The 19,004-nt window shown below is 33.8% G+C and overlaps 1 protein-coding gene across 11 annotated transcripts in view; it reads right to left on the bottom strand.

Moving 5' to 3' along the window:
• Nucleotides 1–19,004, bottom strand: part of RYR3 (ryanodine receptor 3) — a 234,166-nt gene that overhangs the window by 39,758 nt on the left and 175,404 nt on the right. For all 11 annotated transcript variants that reach the window (XM_066997687.1, XM_066997680.1, XM_066997684.1 and 8 more), the window contains exons 61-69: nt 17,472–17,521; nt 16,997–17,057; nt 15,792–16,030; nt 15,116–15,197; nt 13,421–13,551; nt 12,069–12,389; nt 10,132–10,372; nt 7,855–7,942; nt 7,653–7,745 (exon numbers count right to left, since the gene is read on the bottom strand). In XM_066997687.1, the coding sequence (XP_066853788.1) occupies nt 7,653–7,745; nt 7,855–7,942; nt 10,132–10,372; nt 12,069–12,389; nt 13,421–13,551; nt 15,116–15,197; nt 15,792–16,030; nt 16,997–17,057; nt 17,472–17,521 (1,306 nt within the window). The remainder of the gene's footprint in view (nt 1–7,652; nt 7,746–7,854; nt 7,943–10,131; nt 10,373–12,068; nt 12,390–13,420; nt 13,552–15,115; nt 15,198–15,791; nt 16,031–16,996; nt 17,058–17,471; nt 17,522–19,004) is intronic.

Below are 19,004 nucleotides of genomic sequence, written 5' to 3'. Positions count from 1 at the left end.
AAACTATGTTCCTAATGTAGTACATAATTAATTAAAAATGCTACATTAGAGGAGAGGTGTACAGTCTTGAGTGGGAAATTACAGGAATATTTTTGGTGTGCTCCAATGATGAAACTGCAGTAACAGTAATATTTTAATTGCAGTAAAATAGTTTTGGATGCATTCATACATATAAATCTAGCTATATTTTCTGGATCTTACCTCTCAAATCAGAAACAGCTATAGAGTTAAAAGCTATGTCAGTCTCAGGGGATGGTATTAGTTTGCAACGTTACAGAGTCAAATTCAGGATGTTTACATTTTTTTTAGAAACTTTCATGAAGATACAGCCATCCACAGTTTCAATGAATGAATATTGTCTGATTTACCTCACCTAAGAAATAACAGTACCTAAAATACTTTGATTGGTTGTAATAACATGCCAATGAACCAATGCCTCTGGGAAAAGCACTGTCCTTTGGCTTTGGCTAATGTAAGTAAATCTGGAATGAAAAATTAATCCGTTTACAGCTTTGGAGATTGTGAACAATAGGAAAACGAAAACAAAAAAGACAGGAATAAACAGAACAACAAAATAACATTGTCCTATCTTCAATAGACAGTGTACAATGGTATTTCACGCAACTTTTAATTTATGAGACAGCAAACCAAAACCTTTAGAACAGATCCATATATTTAATGAACATATGGTAAACACCAACAACATAAAAATAGCCCAGTTCTGAATTCTGTACCTAGATTAAACTCCTACTACAGGTAAGGGAGTTTTGCCTAAGACAAGATTTCAGGACTAGGCCTAGAAGCTTATAAAACACTACTGAACAGCAAATGCTTGCATTTAACCCTCCACATCCTTTTCCCTCTGTCAATTAAATTTTACTGACTACTCTTTGTATAATATATTGTGTAGTTCCACATAAGGATACAGCAGAATCCATTGCAATCCATAGTTACCAATTATTACCACACTATTATCACATAACTGAAAAGAAAAAAATGGTAGCTATACATAATCCAGTAGATGGGAAATTTTGGCAGATTCTGTCTTCTAGATGGTGAATCTCTGTGTATACAGCTGGTGTTGAAATCATTTTGCAGGTCAGAGGGAACACACAAGGGATGTGGCTTCCTTTCTTAAGGAACTAGCAATTGCAAGAGAGTACTTTGCCTCAAAGCTTTGCTTTTGGAAGTGCCTTAGAAATAGCAATGATGTAATGACTATAATAATGATATTATTTGTACTCTACATTGACAGCAGACAAACAAATCCCACAATGTATCACTATATTCCAGTGGCGTCACTATGCATATTAAATAAGGAATACCAACATATATACATAGATCTATTAAAAAAAATAAAAATAAAAGGAAGAAGAGAGAGACTTTTACTTTTCTGCATCTTTATGCCTAGGGACATTTTACACATCCAATTTTTTTTTTTAAATTTTCATTTCAGATTAATAACTAGGTGAACATAACACCTGAACGTTTTTAAAACATGAAAAGAAGATTCATTCTGCCTTTGCCATCATATTCTGCTGTCTATTAATTTGCAACTCTCGTGGATAAATGTGTAAGTAGAGTCACAGACAGAAACCTAAAAAGCAATAATATTATGTCTCTTTACGTTCTAATAGGTAACTATATAAGTGAACAAAATACCTTAATTTCAACGTAAAGAGTTTTAAATTGGGTATATTTTCCCCTAAAGAATTAGCTGTGCTAAAAGAACCTCAGCAAGAAGAATGATATATTCTGATCGCCTAACAATGATCTTATTGCCTAAGGATTTGAACACACAAGCTGAAATTTCTTCAAACAAATATATATAGAAAAAGAATTACAGATTTTCCATTAGATTGATAATAATTGAATATATAATCAAAAAGTAGAATATTTATATTGAAAAAATATAAGGAATATTTATATTAAATATAGCTAAAACAGGTTAAGATAATGGAATTAATATTTTTCCAACCCTCCTTAGATAAACCATTCTATCAGACCATCATGAGAGCGTTCATTAAACCCTACTCTATATACCTGGGTAAGTTTGAAAATAGCAAGGCTTGAAGTCAGATCTATTTAAAAAGTGAGCAGTTGTGGTATCTTATGCTTCCAGTTTAATTAATTACAAACTCTTCACACCATCATCATACTTCTCAGGGCACAGGGTGAAGGGACAGATGAAATGGAAAACCATGAAAATGGATCCCAAGGGATCCCAAGGGATCCATTTTGCTTTTCATTCTGTATCATCAATGAAGAACACACCATAGGCTGAAAAGTATTTATCTCTATTATCTCTATTATGAATTATTATTAAAATAATACGAATGATGGAAAGGAAGATGAACTACGGTTCACTGGAGACTAAGGAAGCCTTGAATACATTAAATGTATAAAAGAAACAAGGACTATTCAAAACTGTCCTCACATCTCACATGATTAGGAAGGACCCATTTTAATTTTGGAAAAAGGTAGTAGTTGAACTCTGTATCTAATTTGAACTTCTTCATTCTAACACAATCTTCCATTCATCTACAGACAGGATACAAGCTATAACACTTTTTCCCATTTATTCTTCTTGAATATCATAAACCAGATATGTTTCTGATGACTCTACTTAGGCATCATTTTTACAATGTCTGCTACAATATATTAGCAAAAAATACCCCAGAATGCAGAAAGACAGCAGAGGGGGAATGCACATCTAAAATAATTACAAAATACAACTTTATTACATTTTTACATTAAAACAACATGTGGGTGTGCTAACGCGAATTTCAGCCGCTCTGCTCAAATGCTGCCACTTTAACTCAGAGAAAATTTATAGTATTTGGGACTTGGGCCTTCACTTTGTGACGCCACTGCTATGATCAATGGAAAGAATGCTTGGAGCCTGATCATTTCTAAAGATAAAACAAAAACACATCATGCATTTTGACCTGTACCTTTACTTGCATGGCCTGTATGAAAGAAAAATAAAGGGAAAAACATAAGTAAAAGAGATGAAAAGATGGTAACTTTACAAGTTAGTAATAAACTTACTCAGCTCTATCAGGACAGTAAATATTGTAAGTTTGTAGCTAAAACAATAAACTGTGAGTGTATAATTGAGACCTTAGTGAAATAATTTTTATCCAGCTTAATCCTTATTAAATGATTGTACTTCTAAATTTATCTGCTGCTATTCAGCATGATATAATACATCACTATTCAGTGCTTCAGCATGTAAGGAAGTATATCTAATAAGTAAACACATCAATATACTAATTACTGAAACTTTCCCCAGTATTGTTAAAAGGAACAAGGTGTTTGGAATTCTGGATAAACCAATAATGAAAAATATTCCAACAATATAACCCTTCCTACCCCCAACCCTAAATATCAATGAGAAAAAAAATGCTTAGAAATAGAAAACAAAATCAAGACACCACCAAGAAGATGGAACATTTCACTTATAGCTGTATTTTCCCATTGTCTAACACGTTACTGTCTTGTACACAGTCTGAGAGAAAACTTGAGTTAAGCTCATATCTCCCAGCAGTACCCATTTTGAGAACACTATTATAAACTCAGCTGTAACTCACACATACAGTTTTATTTACCTCTTTATTATGTTAATACCATACATACATACACATAAATGAACATGTATTCATAGCCAAAGCTAGGTTATGATTGTGTCATGTAATATCAAAAAGATAACAAGACTATGTTGCTACAGTGAAACAGCACAAAAGTTTAAGCATTACTTAAGGGAATCCTTGACTGAGCATGGGAAAATACTGTAGAAATCTGTTGATTAAAAACAAAGAGAAAAACGCATAAAAACAAACTCTACCCCCTGCTTTCCATGATTTCTCTCATTCTAACTTTGCTTTCTTGTGATACTCGAAGTAGTCTATAATGTTTGCTTTTTGGCCTCAAACTTTGAAGCCAAGCTACTATTAAAATGTTTCTATATCCTACGATAATTATGTCACATAGTAAAGACCTTCTGTAAATCAAAAAAGAATGACAGACTAATAACCAAATAAGTGGTAAGTACCTTAGAATCTTCAATACCGTACTTAGACAAATAATACATTTTAACTGAAAATGTGTGAAATATGTAGATGCTGCACAGACATGGTTCAGTAGATACACGTTAAAGGTAAGTAAAGGCAAGTAAATGCTAATTCCATTTCATTTATTAAAAATGACCATAAAAGTAATCCATTCATAATTTACCATAATATAAGTAAAGGAAATATATTCTATGCAATTGAAATGTTCAATGTTGAGATCTAAAATTCTTGCAGAAAATATTAATATAAAATCCTCAAATAACCATAAATTTGCAAATAATATGTATAACGTATTACAGATGGGCACAAATCATAATGCTGTTTTGTAATACAAACTTGATTTTTTGACTGCCTCAGGCTTCTATAATAGGCCTATACAGATGCTTTTTAAAAATAGATATAAAATTGTATTAATGAATGCCAGTCATATTAAACTTCAGTAGGATATACAAGTGTTTAGCAACTGAGGTTATATATCCAACCACACCTTCATTTAGATTCCAAAGATTACACAGAAAAATTGCCCACATATGTATTACACATTTATTACGTACATGTTAATGTCTACATTTAGACTTTTATACCAATTAACCGTAAAACAATAGGGAATTATTACATTCTAATAAAAATACTATTTTATCAACAAACCTATGAAGGATTCAAAAACAACAAATACAGGATGAAAAGAACATGTTTAATTTCTCCATTTCAACTGCCATCACAAATCTCTTATTTCAATGCAATCTAAGTTACCAGTCTCTCTCGCACTAAAAGTTCTCTAACTTACCATTCCCCTCCGAGCACTCTGCTGCCATTTTTTTAGAAAAGAAAAATTAAAAAACTTTCTCAGCTGTTATTATATTTATTTGAGAATATATTAACAAAGTTAATATTGTATAATCAAAACACAATGGGTACTATATCTTTTTTTTATTTATTTATTGTAACAGTGAATCATTTGTCACCATTGATATCAGCTACAGAAAAATAACGTAACCCTAAATCTTCATCCTCAGCACAACTTTTTCTGCATTTGGCATATAAAGATACAGAACCTCCCATGATATATCAGACATTACACATTACCACCATCACAGCATCCTAGATCTTTGGAAAGCTGGTAGTCTCTGCTATAAAGTAGGCAGTTGCCTAAAGCAGTCTGGGATCAGCATAGGGCCCTTCGCCTTTAAAGAGAACTGTTCGTGTTGGACTCACTGTTAATGGCCAGTGTTCACTTTCACATTTATTTATATGTTCTCATGCTGGGTAAATACTGTATATAATTGCTTTCATTAAACATAATGTGAATAAAGGAGAACTCATAATAAAGAGGAAAGTGCTAGTTATTCTTCTGTCGTACTGTCATTTCTGAGCTAAATGTTAATACTAAAGCAAGAAATTATAAAAATATTGTTCCCTAACATAATGTGCATTACTGATTACTCCATTAATATATAAATAAGTAACAAACCTCATAGTAAATTCTGAAATTCTGTTACTTAGATAATTTCTTGTTCATTCTAAACTATGCAGTCTTAAAAAAAAATCAGATATAAATGCATGCTTTAATGAACACACTGGGGTTTAAGAGCACTTATATGATATATTATAAAATGTTATAAATTTCCTGATTAGAAACAATATATAGAGAACCAATACAACACTTCTAAACGATGCCTCATGTATTGTATCATGGCATTTGAGTCCTGAAAAATGGCCTAAATGATCAGCTGTTCTGCAATCACTATTGCAGATATGGTACCAGGTTAACAAAACATTCAGTCATTAACAACAGTCTTTTATTTCTGTTCCTATATTAGCAATAACCATGCACAACATCCTTGAATGTTATGATTTTGCATTAGTATGCTTACAAAAAATTATACGTATATAAAAAGATTTATGATCTCAGTGTATTGTATGGCCATATGAAGAAAAGCACATTACATATGCATCTACATCTATGTTATATATAAAAATATATTAGTTAAAATATATATAACAGGTATTTGGAAATCTAATTTTAAAACTAAACCCTTTCAAATTTGGGTTATATAAATTCTTGATGCTGAATCCCTGTGATTTTATCTAAATCAGAGCAGTATGAGGCTATCCTTTTTTTGGTGAAGATTTGTTTTGTCATTCCTGCCATGCCATCTTTTACTAAAATATGACACTAACAGTTTACACCATCTTTTCAATACTGCAGAGAGATACAATTCAGATAAAATATGAATTATCTGATTCTAATCTACCATGATCTGAAAAAAAAAAATAAGAAAAAGAAAGAAAAGATTGATTTATTGGCTCCTGAGACCAATTCTAACGCACAAATTTCAAAATCTATGTATTATATGTATGTGTAGCAATTGCCATATGATAAAGTATAGAGATTTCTGTTAGACTGTGTTAGCATGTAATTAACCATCACATAACGTGCATTATGTCCACTAATCATCTCACTAATGAGGATTATACAAACACTTCAATACTATCATTAAATTTCAAAGAGCTGTATCTTGAAAAAAAGAAAATGCACTAAAAAATTCCTTTTCAGAATTTTCAATATAGTTTGAACTGCTGTTCAGTATCAGTCATGAACTAATGATGAGCAGAAAATCCACTATTTTTACTTGTAAACTTTCCAGTAATATGATTTGGCTCAACCAAGTTTCAAAACAAAAACTTAGAAAAGAAGCAAATGTTTTTCAAGAGAATTAAAAAAATGTAATGAGACATTTTTTCTGACTCTCTATTGTATAAAGTTGGGCTTACTGTAGCTAAGTTACAGACAAAATCAAAATACAGTGAAATACAAAACAACAAACCCCACCTCTTCTTGAAGCATTTCTAAACAGGATTTCTCAAAACACATTATAAATATAAATGATTTTTTTTCCTATATTTACCAACACTACCTTGGAATTATATTTCATCTGACTTGTGGATCTTGTTATGAGCAAGGCAGTCTTCCTCAGCTAATGTCAAAGGACACAATGACATTTTCTCTATTATGCAGGTAACAAATGTATTTTCCAGCCATCATGTCAGCATCTTGTCATATTGAAAATGAGTAAAAAAAAGAACTGAATGTGGTCATTAATAAGAAATGAGAAAAACAGTGCACATATGGCACACTATGCGTATGAATAAAGAGAGATATGCAAATGCAGCATTACTCCGTCAAAGCTGAACAATACCGACATTCACAAGAAAAAGAGCAGGTGGACTTACTGTCACTTATTTTTACAAAATATTCTACCTGATTTGTTTTTTAAAGGACCAACAAGCTATATTACATATTACGACCCATGTTCTCTTTTATATGTAACTTCTTCAAATCAAGACCCATGTTTTAATCTCATGTCTTTGAAAATTTAACACACTTATTAACTAACTCAAAGGTACATAGTCTATATTGTGCATAGTTGTTTCCATGCCTGTCATCAAGAAGCAACATTATTTTTTGTTTCTTCTATCAGCAGAGCAGCAGCAATCTGAGTAGATTTTCAGAGCCTTCTTACAAAGTATTAAACACATCTGAAGATTTAATTGATCCAAATATTTTTATTAACTTACTTTAGACATCTTGCTTTTGGTATCTCCTGTTAAAAATGCCAAGTTGTTGATTTCATTCTGAATCACAAAATTTTGTTCTTCTCTTTTGAAATTCTAAAAACAACCAACAAAAAAATCACAAACAATTTAATTCATCTGCATGTACCACACCTATATTTACAGATGGAATGAAATGGAGAAAAAAGTATACATCTTATCTTACATGTGATTTACACCACAGGATAAACACTTCAGCTACCATTCGGAAGAGTTCATCAGAGTCTGCATCTGGTTTCTTTAGCCAATTGGCTCTGGTTAAAAATAAAAAATAAAAATAAGACATTTTAAATAAGACACCTGAATATAGATATTGGTCTCTTTAATGGATTGGGTTACGTTTGTGTAGTTAGTCTTGGAACTTAACAACAGTCACTTCAATTTTCCATGACCATGGCTACAGAGGCCATTTTTTATGGCAGTTTAACTTGTCTCCAACAAAATTCCTTATTCTTGGTTACTTATTTTTGCCTGTCACCCTTCCCCATGGTGACAATGTGTTTTTGTGCCTTCCATGAATTGGACCAGAAAACAAACCTAGCTGAAAAACAGAACTCATTCACTGAGTTTTTCTCTTCCTTTTTCTTTTTTCCTTTTCTTTCCATAACAAAACCTTTTCCTTTCTTTTTTCTTTTCTTTTTTTTTTTTTAAAGAAAATCATTGTGTTGATCCAAAGAAGAACACTAATGGGAAGAGGATGAAGAGTAAAAGGAGTTTAATGAGCGGGTAGAGCTGTAAGGAGTGACTGCTTTAATTGGTTTATTTTTGTAATGCAGGAACTAATACAACTTCAGTCTGTCTGCACAAGGATCATCAGTAAACTTGGGCAAATGAACTAACAGATGCAGTTCTCTTAAATATCTCTAAATTAAAATGCACTAATATGCCCATACATAAAGTAGGCATAGAATCATAGAATTATTAAGATTGGAAAAGACCTCCAAGATCATCTGGTCCAACCATCTCCTACCACCAATATCACCCACTAAACCATGTCCCTAAGCACCACCTCCAGCCTTTCCTTAACACCCCCAGGGACGGTGACTCCACCACCTGCATGGGCAACCCATTCCAATGCCTGACTGCTCTTTGCGAGAAGAAATGTCTCCTAATTCCCAACCTCAACTTCCCCTGGTGCAGCTTGAGGCCATTCCCTCTAGTCCTATCACTGGTTACCTGTGAGAAGAGGCGACCCCCAGCTCCCCACACCTTCCTTTCAGGTAGCTGTAGAGAGCAATAAGGTCTCCCCTGAGCCTCCTCTTCTCCAGACCAAACAACCCCAGTTCCCTCAGCCGCTCCTCACAGGACTTGTGTTCCAGGCCCTTCACAAGCTTTGTAGCCCTTCTCTGGACATGTTCCAGGGCCTCAATGCCCTTCTTGTACTGAGAGGCCCAAAACCGAACACGGTACTCGAGGTGCGGCCTCACCGGAGCAGAGTACAAGAGGACGATCACCTCCCTGGGCCTTCTGGCTACACTATTTCTGATATAAGCCAGGATGCCACCTGGGCACATTGCCAGCTCATGTTCAGGTATCTGACAGCCACCATGAAAGGAATTGTAACATTTTAATTTAATCCTCATTAACTCCATCCCTGTAGTTGGACTTCTGTACAGCTTAGTGAAGTCTGTGTTTTTAAAAATTAAGTGTTCTCCTGCCAACAAGATCTGATTTAGTAAAGCCTAGTGCATCTAGAAAGAGTAAATTGGTTCACAGCATAAATGAACATGCATGCAATGAAAATGCTCTTAGCTATCCTGTTATGTACTAGCACCTAGAAAAATTTAAGTGGACACTGACTGTGTATATTAGAACAGTGTTGTTAAGAATAGCATTAAAATACTGTAGATACTTAGATACTATAGATACTTCAAATACTCTTCTGAAGAGGATCTCAGGAGTGTGGTCTGGGGCAAAGGAAAAGGAAAGCGTAGGCACGGAATAATCCTTAAGTAAACTGTTGAGTAGAAAATCTTCTGGTTATTCCAAAGGCAATACAATATTGTTCAAACATTTTTATCTCCTTCTTAAAGAAATGCAAAAAGAGAAGATAAATATTTTTGTAGTATTAACTACATATATAGTGATTCAATTGAGGCAAAATAGCTTTTCACCCCTTCATTAGTTAAGAGTTTTAGCCATTTTTTAATTTTCAAAAGGTATACTCCTGTGTAATGACATTGGGCTGCTGTAATATACATGAAAACTCTGGTCAGGATATGAGTTCTCCACAGTAACACTGCAGTTATAATACAACCAGATAAGCCAAAATGCTTGTGAGAAAAAGATGTGAATTCAACATAACCCATCCTGTAAATTAAGAATCTTAAACTACTCAGGATCTGAATTCAGGAAAACATGAAATGCATTATTTTCTTCCTGATTATCTGATCACTGATTCGAAGTAAATTAACCAATAAATATGAGTTTAATTATTATTTACCTGTTGTTGTCTACATAACGTATCAACATTGGATAGAAGGCGTAGAGGTCTCTACAAAGAACAGCAAATTCATCGAGAATGAGTAGCTCAGCTTCCTGGGTGTCAGTTTTACTGTCTGCTTTCAGTTGCTCCTCTTCCATCACAATCTTTATAGCTTTCTTCTTCAATTTCTCAAGTGTTGGAATAAAGTGAGTTTTCAGCAGATCTGGTCTGGCTTTGCTGATGATAGGCTGAGCATAAACTACACATAAAAATACATATGACCTTACGATTAATACACAATTGATGCTTTTAATTGTATTAATATGAATCCTCTGTGGTTATAGAAAACAAAGGTCATAGCACTCCACGTATTTCTGGAGCACCATAAAACTATTAATTATACTATGATTATAGCTTTCTCAACCATGTATATTGAGAGGTTAAAAGCCAGTTACTGGGAATTCAGATTATATGTATTTCAGTATTATGTCAGAGTATCCCAGGTTGGAAAGGCACCAGCAAGGATCATTGAGTCTGACTCCTGGATCCATACAGGAACATCCAAAAATAAAACCTTACTTCTGAGAGCACTGTCCAAACAACTCTTGAATTCTGACAGGCTTGCTTTTGTGACCACTTCCCTGGGGAGCCTGTTCCAATGCCTGACCACCCTTCCTGTGAAACACCTTTTCTAACATCCAACCTGAACATTCCCTGTCAAAGCTCCATGCCATTCTCATTCCTTCAGGTCCTGTTGCCGTCACCAGACAGCAGATATCAGTGCCTGCCCTTCCACTACCCCTCATGAGGAAGCTGTAAGGCCACCGTGAGGGCTCCTTCTTTTGACACTCTCTAATAGATTTTCATGTGTCTCTAACCTTGTTGGAATCTCAATAAAATAAGGATTGAGTCACTCAGTCCTCAAAAAACAGCTTTTTGGGAGGTTTCTTTTCTGTTTTTGTTTGGTTGGTTGTTTTTTAATACAATGTTTAAAATAGTCAGAAGGCAGTGTTCTAGAAAAATTTGTCTTTTGACTTCAGCAAGCTAACATAGAGAGAATGAATGACTCATTCAAGATCATATATCTGTGTTGTGGAAACATTAGTAAGATAATGCAGACCACCTAAGTCAAAAATCCTTTCAACAACCACACTAGTACATTATCCACTTTTGATTAGCAGTGTCTACAAAACTGGAAGCACTGGTCTCCATAATTAAGCAATGAACTTCTTACTAAATTTTAATGGAATTCTTAATATTAGCTTAAGACCTTTCAGTATGTAGAATAATTCTCAAAACCCAGTACTGATATAGCATTACAATTTAGCAGGAAAAGTCTATTTTTATATAGATTTTCTTGACTCACCATATGGCATACTATATTCCTACCCTAAGATGAATGCTAACATTTGTATACAGTAGATTCTTTCAGCTAGCTGTCTGCTAATATCTTACAGGACATTTTGAGAATTTTTCTCATCATTTAGTATTTGACAAAGCAACTACTTCTGAATGCTAGTTACTACTTTTTTCTTTTTCTTCACCGTATATCATTTTTTCCCTTTGTCTTGATACTTTACGAACAAAAATCACAGTATTTATACACTCTACTGCAATGCCCAATTCTTTGGTGTCTTGAGACTTAATGGTATTTACAACTCCAGATTAAGTACTAAGGCTTTTATGTAGTGTATAGGGAAGGTAAGATTTTCAAAATCCATTCTGTTGTATAGAAAGCTCTCTGCTTACAGTGATACTATGGTGCACACACAAAAATAATAACAAACTTTAGAAAAGAAAGACAATCTCTTATTGTTCTTTATCTGCTTTTTACCTGACCTTCTTCCTGCTGATTTTAATTAAAAAAATATTGTATCACTGGGTAATATGGTAAATTGTAGCATAGGAATTAAATATTATTAGATACAACTACTCTCTAAAAATATTTACAGTACCTGCAATTCTCTTCATCCAAGATGCTTCATCTATTCCCAGATTGTTGTTAATGATTTTCAGAATGTTTCCCAGAATGATGCTTAGATGTTCAGATGTTATCATTGTACAGAAAGGCCCAGCACTTTCAGGAACACTCTCGGACCCTCGTTCCCACCAGTAGGACAAATAGTTGCATAGCATGGGTAAGATAACCTCAATTACATGAGGCATTTCAGTATACCTTGCTCCAGACTCTGCTAAATCATTAATTTCCTTTATTAGTCCATCCAACTGGGGGATCTCTGGACACATCTCCTCTACTGTATCAGGCATACCTAAAACTGCAGGTAGAATAGAAAAGGGTAAAAACCAAAAAGATTAATTAACAAAATACAGGAGATCATCTACATTTAAACCTAAAAAATACAAACAACATTTTCACTGTTTTTTTTTTCTTGTCACCATCTTGGACAGACATAAACAATAAGACTTTGGGACATACAAGGGTCTCTTATCTAACAAGTTATGTCTTTCTGATGATGTGCATATAGCACTGATGTAGACAATAGCAGCCTCACACATATAGTGTCCTGCAGTTTTCTGCTAACCAGCCCAGCTATGTAGAAGTGAAAAACTGAGAACTTGTATCAATATTAGAAAAACACTGGCCATAGTTTTCACAATCATTCACAACTTTCATGTTCACCAGCAAAAAAATCAAATCCATTTCAGGGTACAAACGGGCTTTTAGTAATATTGTGACCAGCTCAAGGTTATGGGTAAGACTAAAACTTAAGTGTACTTTGTTTACAAACTCAGCAAATCTACCCCCCATATGAGATAGATAAGAGTCTGTCAAGAATAAGTGAAATAGAAGCATGTGAAGAAAAACTGTGTAGAAGGACTTCTGCTCCCTTGATTAAAGTTTCATAGAATCAGTCAAATTCTGCCAGGAGCTCCCTATATTGAACTGCATTAGAGTACTGGTAAGACAACCAGGTAGCATAGATATTTTTTCTGTTCACATGAATAAAAAAACATCTTTTGCGTGTTGCTAGTCAGAACACATAATTGTACAATTTGCTAAAACCTTCTATAATGTGAATGTGACCTTAGGTTAAGCTTCAAATATTACTGTATTCAGCTTCAGCAAAGAATTCAAACATGATGTTCAGAAAAACATTGACATGCGAGAAGAAAGGGAATAATGCTAACATAGTCTCAGCAAGGCTCAAATGATAAGCAACAATATAGTGATAGTAGGAGTTTTCTCCTTTTAAAAAAAAAAAAACAATTTCTTTCTAATATTTGGGGAGAAGCAAACAGCTTTATTCAATCATTTATTTATTTTTTCCTGAGGAATGATACTTACTTGCTCTTTCTCTTGCACTTTTTGTGTTGAAGACAGACAATGGGTTGTAATGGTTGAGAGAAGGTTCAAGAAATGCTACCGGAATGGCTGCCGCAAGAGATGCTAAGCACTCACCAAGTGCAGGGCGCTGCCTGTATACGACAGATACTAAAAGTTATCAGAGAAAAAAAGTCTTTCACTGGGCTTCCAATATCTAGCATGCATTATAAAGCAACATTAACATTTATCGCTGATTCAGTTTATCTTTGTAACACAGAAACTATTTGACAATTTTGAAAAATTGTATTTCTCACATGAACAAAATTATTGGAAATTACAATGGTACAGGAATACATTTTTTAAAAAATACCCCACACCAAATGTTTTACATTAAAGGTGAACTGTGTCTCAGTGTAACTACAGACTACAGAAAACATGTCTACAACGTGCACAAAGAATAGGTTAGTGGTCACATTATACCTTTTCTTTTTATACCCATTGCTTTGCTACACCCATGTCTAACATCCAGTGCTTATGGTTCTTGCCAACTAAGTGGAGACCTGTGCTTTGAGCTCTTCCCTCAAAAAGCAATTAAAAGACAATCAACTTTTGTTTCCTGTGATATCATCCTGACTCCTATAGTTAGAGTAAGGGTGAGGCACTTTCTATTTTGCCTACAAGATCAGTGTCAAAATGTATTAAAGATTTTTAAGTCTAGAAGGAAAAAAAAAAAGTGTGTAGCTTTATAATTTAGTGATGCACATATAAATGACTAAATGTGCAGATATGTGAACATGAGATTTTGTGCACGGGTACATGCATGCACATGGGAAGAAAGAGGAACTGTCCACCAGACAGCTCTTGCATTTTTCATGGAACAATTACTGAATAAATTCTGGACAGATGGAAGTGGAGAACAGCATTCCTATGCAAATGCTCTCCTAACTGGACTACAGAGCTGTATTTCCTCCAGTTTAGTATCTCTTGGACCCTGTAAATTTTAAACTTTTAAGATCATGTACAGTGCCTAAAATATAGGCTTCAGAAGAATAGGAAGGGTTAATGATTACCTCTGCTCCTGTCTTTTGACAGACTAGCAATTAAGGTTCCTTTTTCTGAAGTAGCAGATACAGATATGAGCCTCTTCTAATGGAAGAGGATCCAAAATCCAGGTTTTGGAACATACCGAAAGCACTAGATTCTTTAAAGAATTTAATACCCACTCTTTTTAAAACACAAGTAACTGGTAAATGGAATTCCTTTGTAGAGTTAAAGGGTGTCATAATGCTCTACATATGGTCTTTAGGATTTTATGGTCTAGACAACTGTTCTGAGAACTCTGTTTAGATTTATGTGTGAGACAGACATTAAGTACTCAACCTACTTACCACACAGGCATGTCTGGTAATATGCAGTAGCCAAACTTTGGGAAGCTTAAGGGTGACCCATGGAAAAATTTAGTTTTCCCTATGGTTGAACTAAACTCCCTGACGATACACAGCAATATGCAGGATGATTTGTTTTGCTTTTATTCAGTTTGGCATTTCTTTGTGTAGAACTGAACTCTGAGATATAGGCAACTACATTCCACCTAAAGTGTATTTTAAACATGTTCACACTGTTTCAGATTCACTTTTAATTCAAAACGCTTTATTACATACACAACAAGCTCCTAAGAAAAAGAAAATTTTGCAAGCTGAGTTTTTCACTCAATACCTTTCAACATAGATGTTCTTCCCAGTCCCAAGGGAATAGAGGCTACAAAGAATTCTATAACATGAAACTTGTACATCACCCACTAGAGGAAAACAAGAAGTAGGTAATCAGTATTTATTCAGCTAAAGACTACTTTCTAAATATAAAACAATGTAATTTTAACCAATGAATACATGGTATCTAAAACTTCAATTTATCTTCAACTTTTCTGATACTTATATGTCACCTACAAGCATTCCAAAACAGATCATCAGACATTCAAATAAGCCAGCAGGTACTTGTTAAAAAAAATTGTGCGGACTATCACATTTGCAGAATGTAATTTCAACTTAAACCACATTCAGTCTGTGTATATAGCCTTTAGAAACATGATCTAGAGGCTCCCCACCTTCTTAAAGTTTTTTAATTGCTATCTATCTTTGAATCACCTTCTTCTATGGAACTCTAATCCCCAAATACACTTAAGAAATTTTAGAATAGCATATTGCTGCATCTCAAGGAAGCATTTTGATAATTTTAAGTTAAAATACGCAAAAAAAATCAAGGAAACTTTAAAAGCATTAACGCTGGAAATACATCTGTTACTGAAAAAGGGAATTCATTCCTTTGAATTCCTGTTTTAATTATTTAAAAAGTATTATTATAAAATAATTCAGAATTTTAAAAAAGTACTTACAAAGTAAATCAACTCCAAACTGATACTGTGAAATATGCTCAAAAATTGATGTCAAGACAGGTAACAATGCTACTGTAGTATAATTGATATTCTGTGAAACACCCTTGATTTGTGTTCGTGAATGGGTAAATTTTCCAAGTTTAAGATTTTCTGAAGTTTTTTCCAGATCTTCAGCTGCATTTTCAAAAAAGGCACGTAATCCAGCTTTAACTAGCTCAGATCCCGATTTCATAACAGTTCTGAAAAATAATAAAGGAAAAATATTAATTTTACATTGATCAACAATATACTATAGATGTGTGAAGTACACATTATTTACATTCTATCAGTCTTTGAAGATACATAGGTTTCAGTGTACTTTATATTATGAACTGAAGAGGACAGTAGTACCTAAATAGCCATATAAGCAACACTGTCATTGTAGTATTTCATACAAAATAATAACAGCAGAGAATCTGCTTCCGCAGACTTCTTGTTCCTGTTTTTGTGATCTGCCCTTAAGTATGACAATGCCTTCCCAGAAAACATCACCATACTCTAAATTTTTATGGATGCCACAGTAACTAGGTATGCAAATCAGGATACACATTTATGTGTAAACCTAGAAAACGCAACATTAGCATTCCAGTCCCATTCCTTAATCTTGCACTTTTCTCCAAACGTTTGATGAAGTTCTCCTGTGTCATGTGCATTGTCAAGTTCATTGTCAGGCTGCTGCATAACATAAGCAGGCGAGAAAACAGTCCAAATAAAACTATCCTAGATGGTATTTAAATCTACTTAAGCATTTTAATGGTACATGGTAGAAGTGAGTAAAAAGCCCATACATTCTCATATTCTGAGCACTTCTAATGCCAAATTTTCAACCATGCACTGAACTGTTATAATAGAACAGTAGATATCTACTACAGAACAACAGAACAATAGCTATCTACAAGCATCAATACTTGCAGTTCCAAAGTTTGTGTCATTTATCTCTCTCAATAAAGTCCTCAAATGCTCTTGGAGAGCTTGACAGGAGTTTTCAATACTTTAGTCACAGACAATGAACCCCTGCGTGTGCTAATATGGTGGTTGTTATACTGAAACTACTAGTATCAGTAATTACAAATACGGAGTAAATAATACAGGAGTAGTCTAATTGCCCTGAAAAGCTCTGTGATGCCTATGTAGTTTTGTAGTTGGTACAATTCTTTTTAACTTACCGAGTGTCAAGAGACTGAGCTAAGATGTGCAGGCAGCTAACCATTGTTGTAGAATCACTACCTGTTTAGAAAGAGATACTGTGAGAGCACAATAGCACAGAAAATGTAGGATAATCTAATAATCTAAAATGTCACTACTGGAAATATGCAGGTTAACAGAACATGGAATACATATTCCACCCCAGGAGTTAGGTCTGGTTCCAGAACTAACATTCATTTTCTTAAGTCCATTTGTATAAAAGAATTGAAAAGAGTAATTGGTGTCTACTTAGGGATCATTTTTATCACTTGACCCTGAAATACTATGAGCTTTGTATCCTGTAGCTTATAAATTTCTTTCATAATTTTCCTACCAGTACCTTTAAAAGAGGTATTCGACAAGCTTATAGCTTGTGAAAAGGTTCAGTTAAATAGAAATAACTGTTACACATTCTTCATGTTTTTAACTTTATTAAGATCTTTCTTAACAACTTACCAAAAATTGAGATCCTATGTCTAACAAGAGCAGCTAGTTTGCAGAACAGGCTAAAGTAGAAGAGAACAGAAAACAGCAAGACAAGACAGGACAAAGATTAAAGATTTGTTTAGAATATATGAGGTAAAGAATAATAAGAATATGAAAGAGAAAACACAACATAGTTCCTGGAAGGAGCATTTCAAATCACACATGATGACAGTAGTCTGTGAAATAACTGCATTAAGCAGCATAATCTCAGAAGCTTCTGCATTCTCTCATTCTCTAAGCTTCTCTAATTCAGAAATTACTTGAAACATGAAATTTTATTTTCATTACAGCAGATTCCAACAATTACATATTATATGGTTGAGTCACTCTTTATAGCTAGGAATTATTTCTGAGCAAGAAATTTTGGTAGGAACAAGAAAAAAACTGAGCAATATTTTCTTGTTTTGCTATAAATCTTCATACTATTTCAAACAATTTGAGAAGGTATCATTTGCAAATATTTTGCCTTGTGTATTGCTCATGATAATCCTGAAATATTTACAGATTTCTGGCAAGTATGTCAGGAGCTTGCATGTCTAACCTCTCTGTCAAAATAATAGGATAATTAAAAGAAAAATCACCAACTCTCTTGAGATTAAAGGGGCTACCTTAACTTCTAAAAACAAAGACAGCTAGGAAGACTTCCTTATCATCTGTGATACACCTTACAAATGGAATTAAAATGTAATAAAATGAAGCAAACATACTTTAGAAATTGATATAGTTTCTTACTAATAAAAGATTGTCATTTTTATCTGTACAATAGCAAGAAAAAAAATACTTCCTTTAAGAGGAAAATGCTGATAGCTAATTTTCTCAACTAAGAATGGACAAAGAATTGTAAGATATTTTTAGATTTCTAATAGCAAGCATGCTATACATCTAACTTATTTCACATGCCTTTGTAAAGGCATTTTGTAAAAGCCTAATAAGCATCTCTCTAACTTCATAAACCTGACCTGACTGACGTTAGGGAAATACGAGCATTCAGAAAGGAAGCATGATATTAAATGAAATGAAACTTCGATCCTCCTGAACCTGAACTAACTTCCCTAGCTACTGGAGGACCATCTTGTACATCTACATTAAATATACCTGACAGCTCAGAAAAGCAGCATCTTAGCATCTTTGGAATGCTGTTATGGGGAGCTGCAATATAAAAACTAAAACCTACCTAGAAGATGGTAAAGAAAGTGTAATAATAATTTAGGGGAAAAAAAACACAACAACAACAACAAAAAAAAACATGTCAGAAGATAAATGGAAAGATGGACCCTAGAAAGTTCAGTCCTAGGTCTGGTCTTATATAACAACAAGCAAACAACAAGCAAACAGCCTTTACTTTAAAAATTTATATCTACTGGAATAAGTAGTTAGCACTGGTCAACAGAATGAAGGAAATGTGAGAAATTGACAGCTTAAGTAAGAAATCATGAGAGTAAAATACAGTTTGAAAGATTATAATACAAAATTTCCCATAGAAAATAACCAGCAGCATACCTT

The sequence above is a fragment of the Anser cygnoides genome, chromosome 5 (assembly GCF_040182565.1).
Source record: "Anser cygnoides isolate HZ-2024a breed goose chromosome 5, Taihu_goose_T2T_genome, whole genome shotgun sequence".
NCBI classification, from domain to species: Eukaryota; Metazoa; Chordata; class Aves; order Anseriformes; family Anatidae; genus Anser; species Anser cygnoides.
The sequence above is the reverse complement of the archived record's forward strand: the minus strand, read 5'-3'. Positions and strand labels throughout refer to the sequence as shown.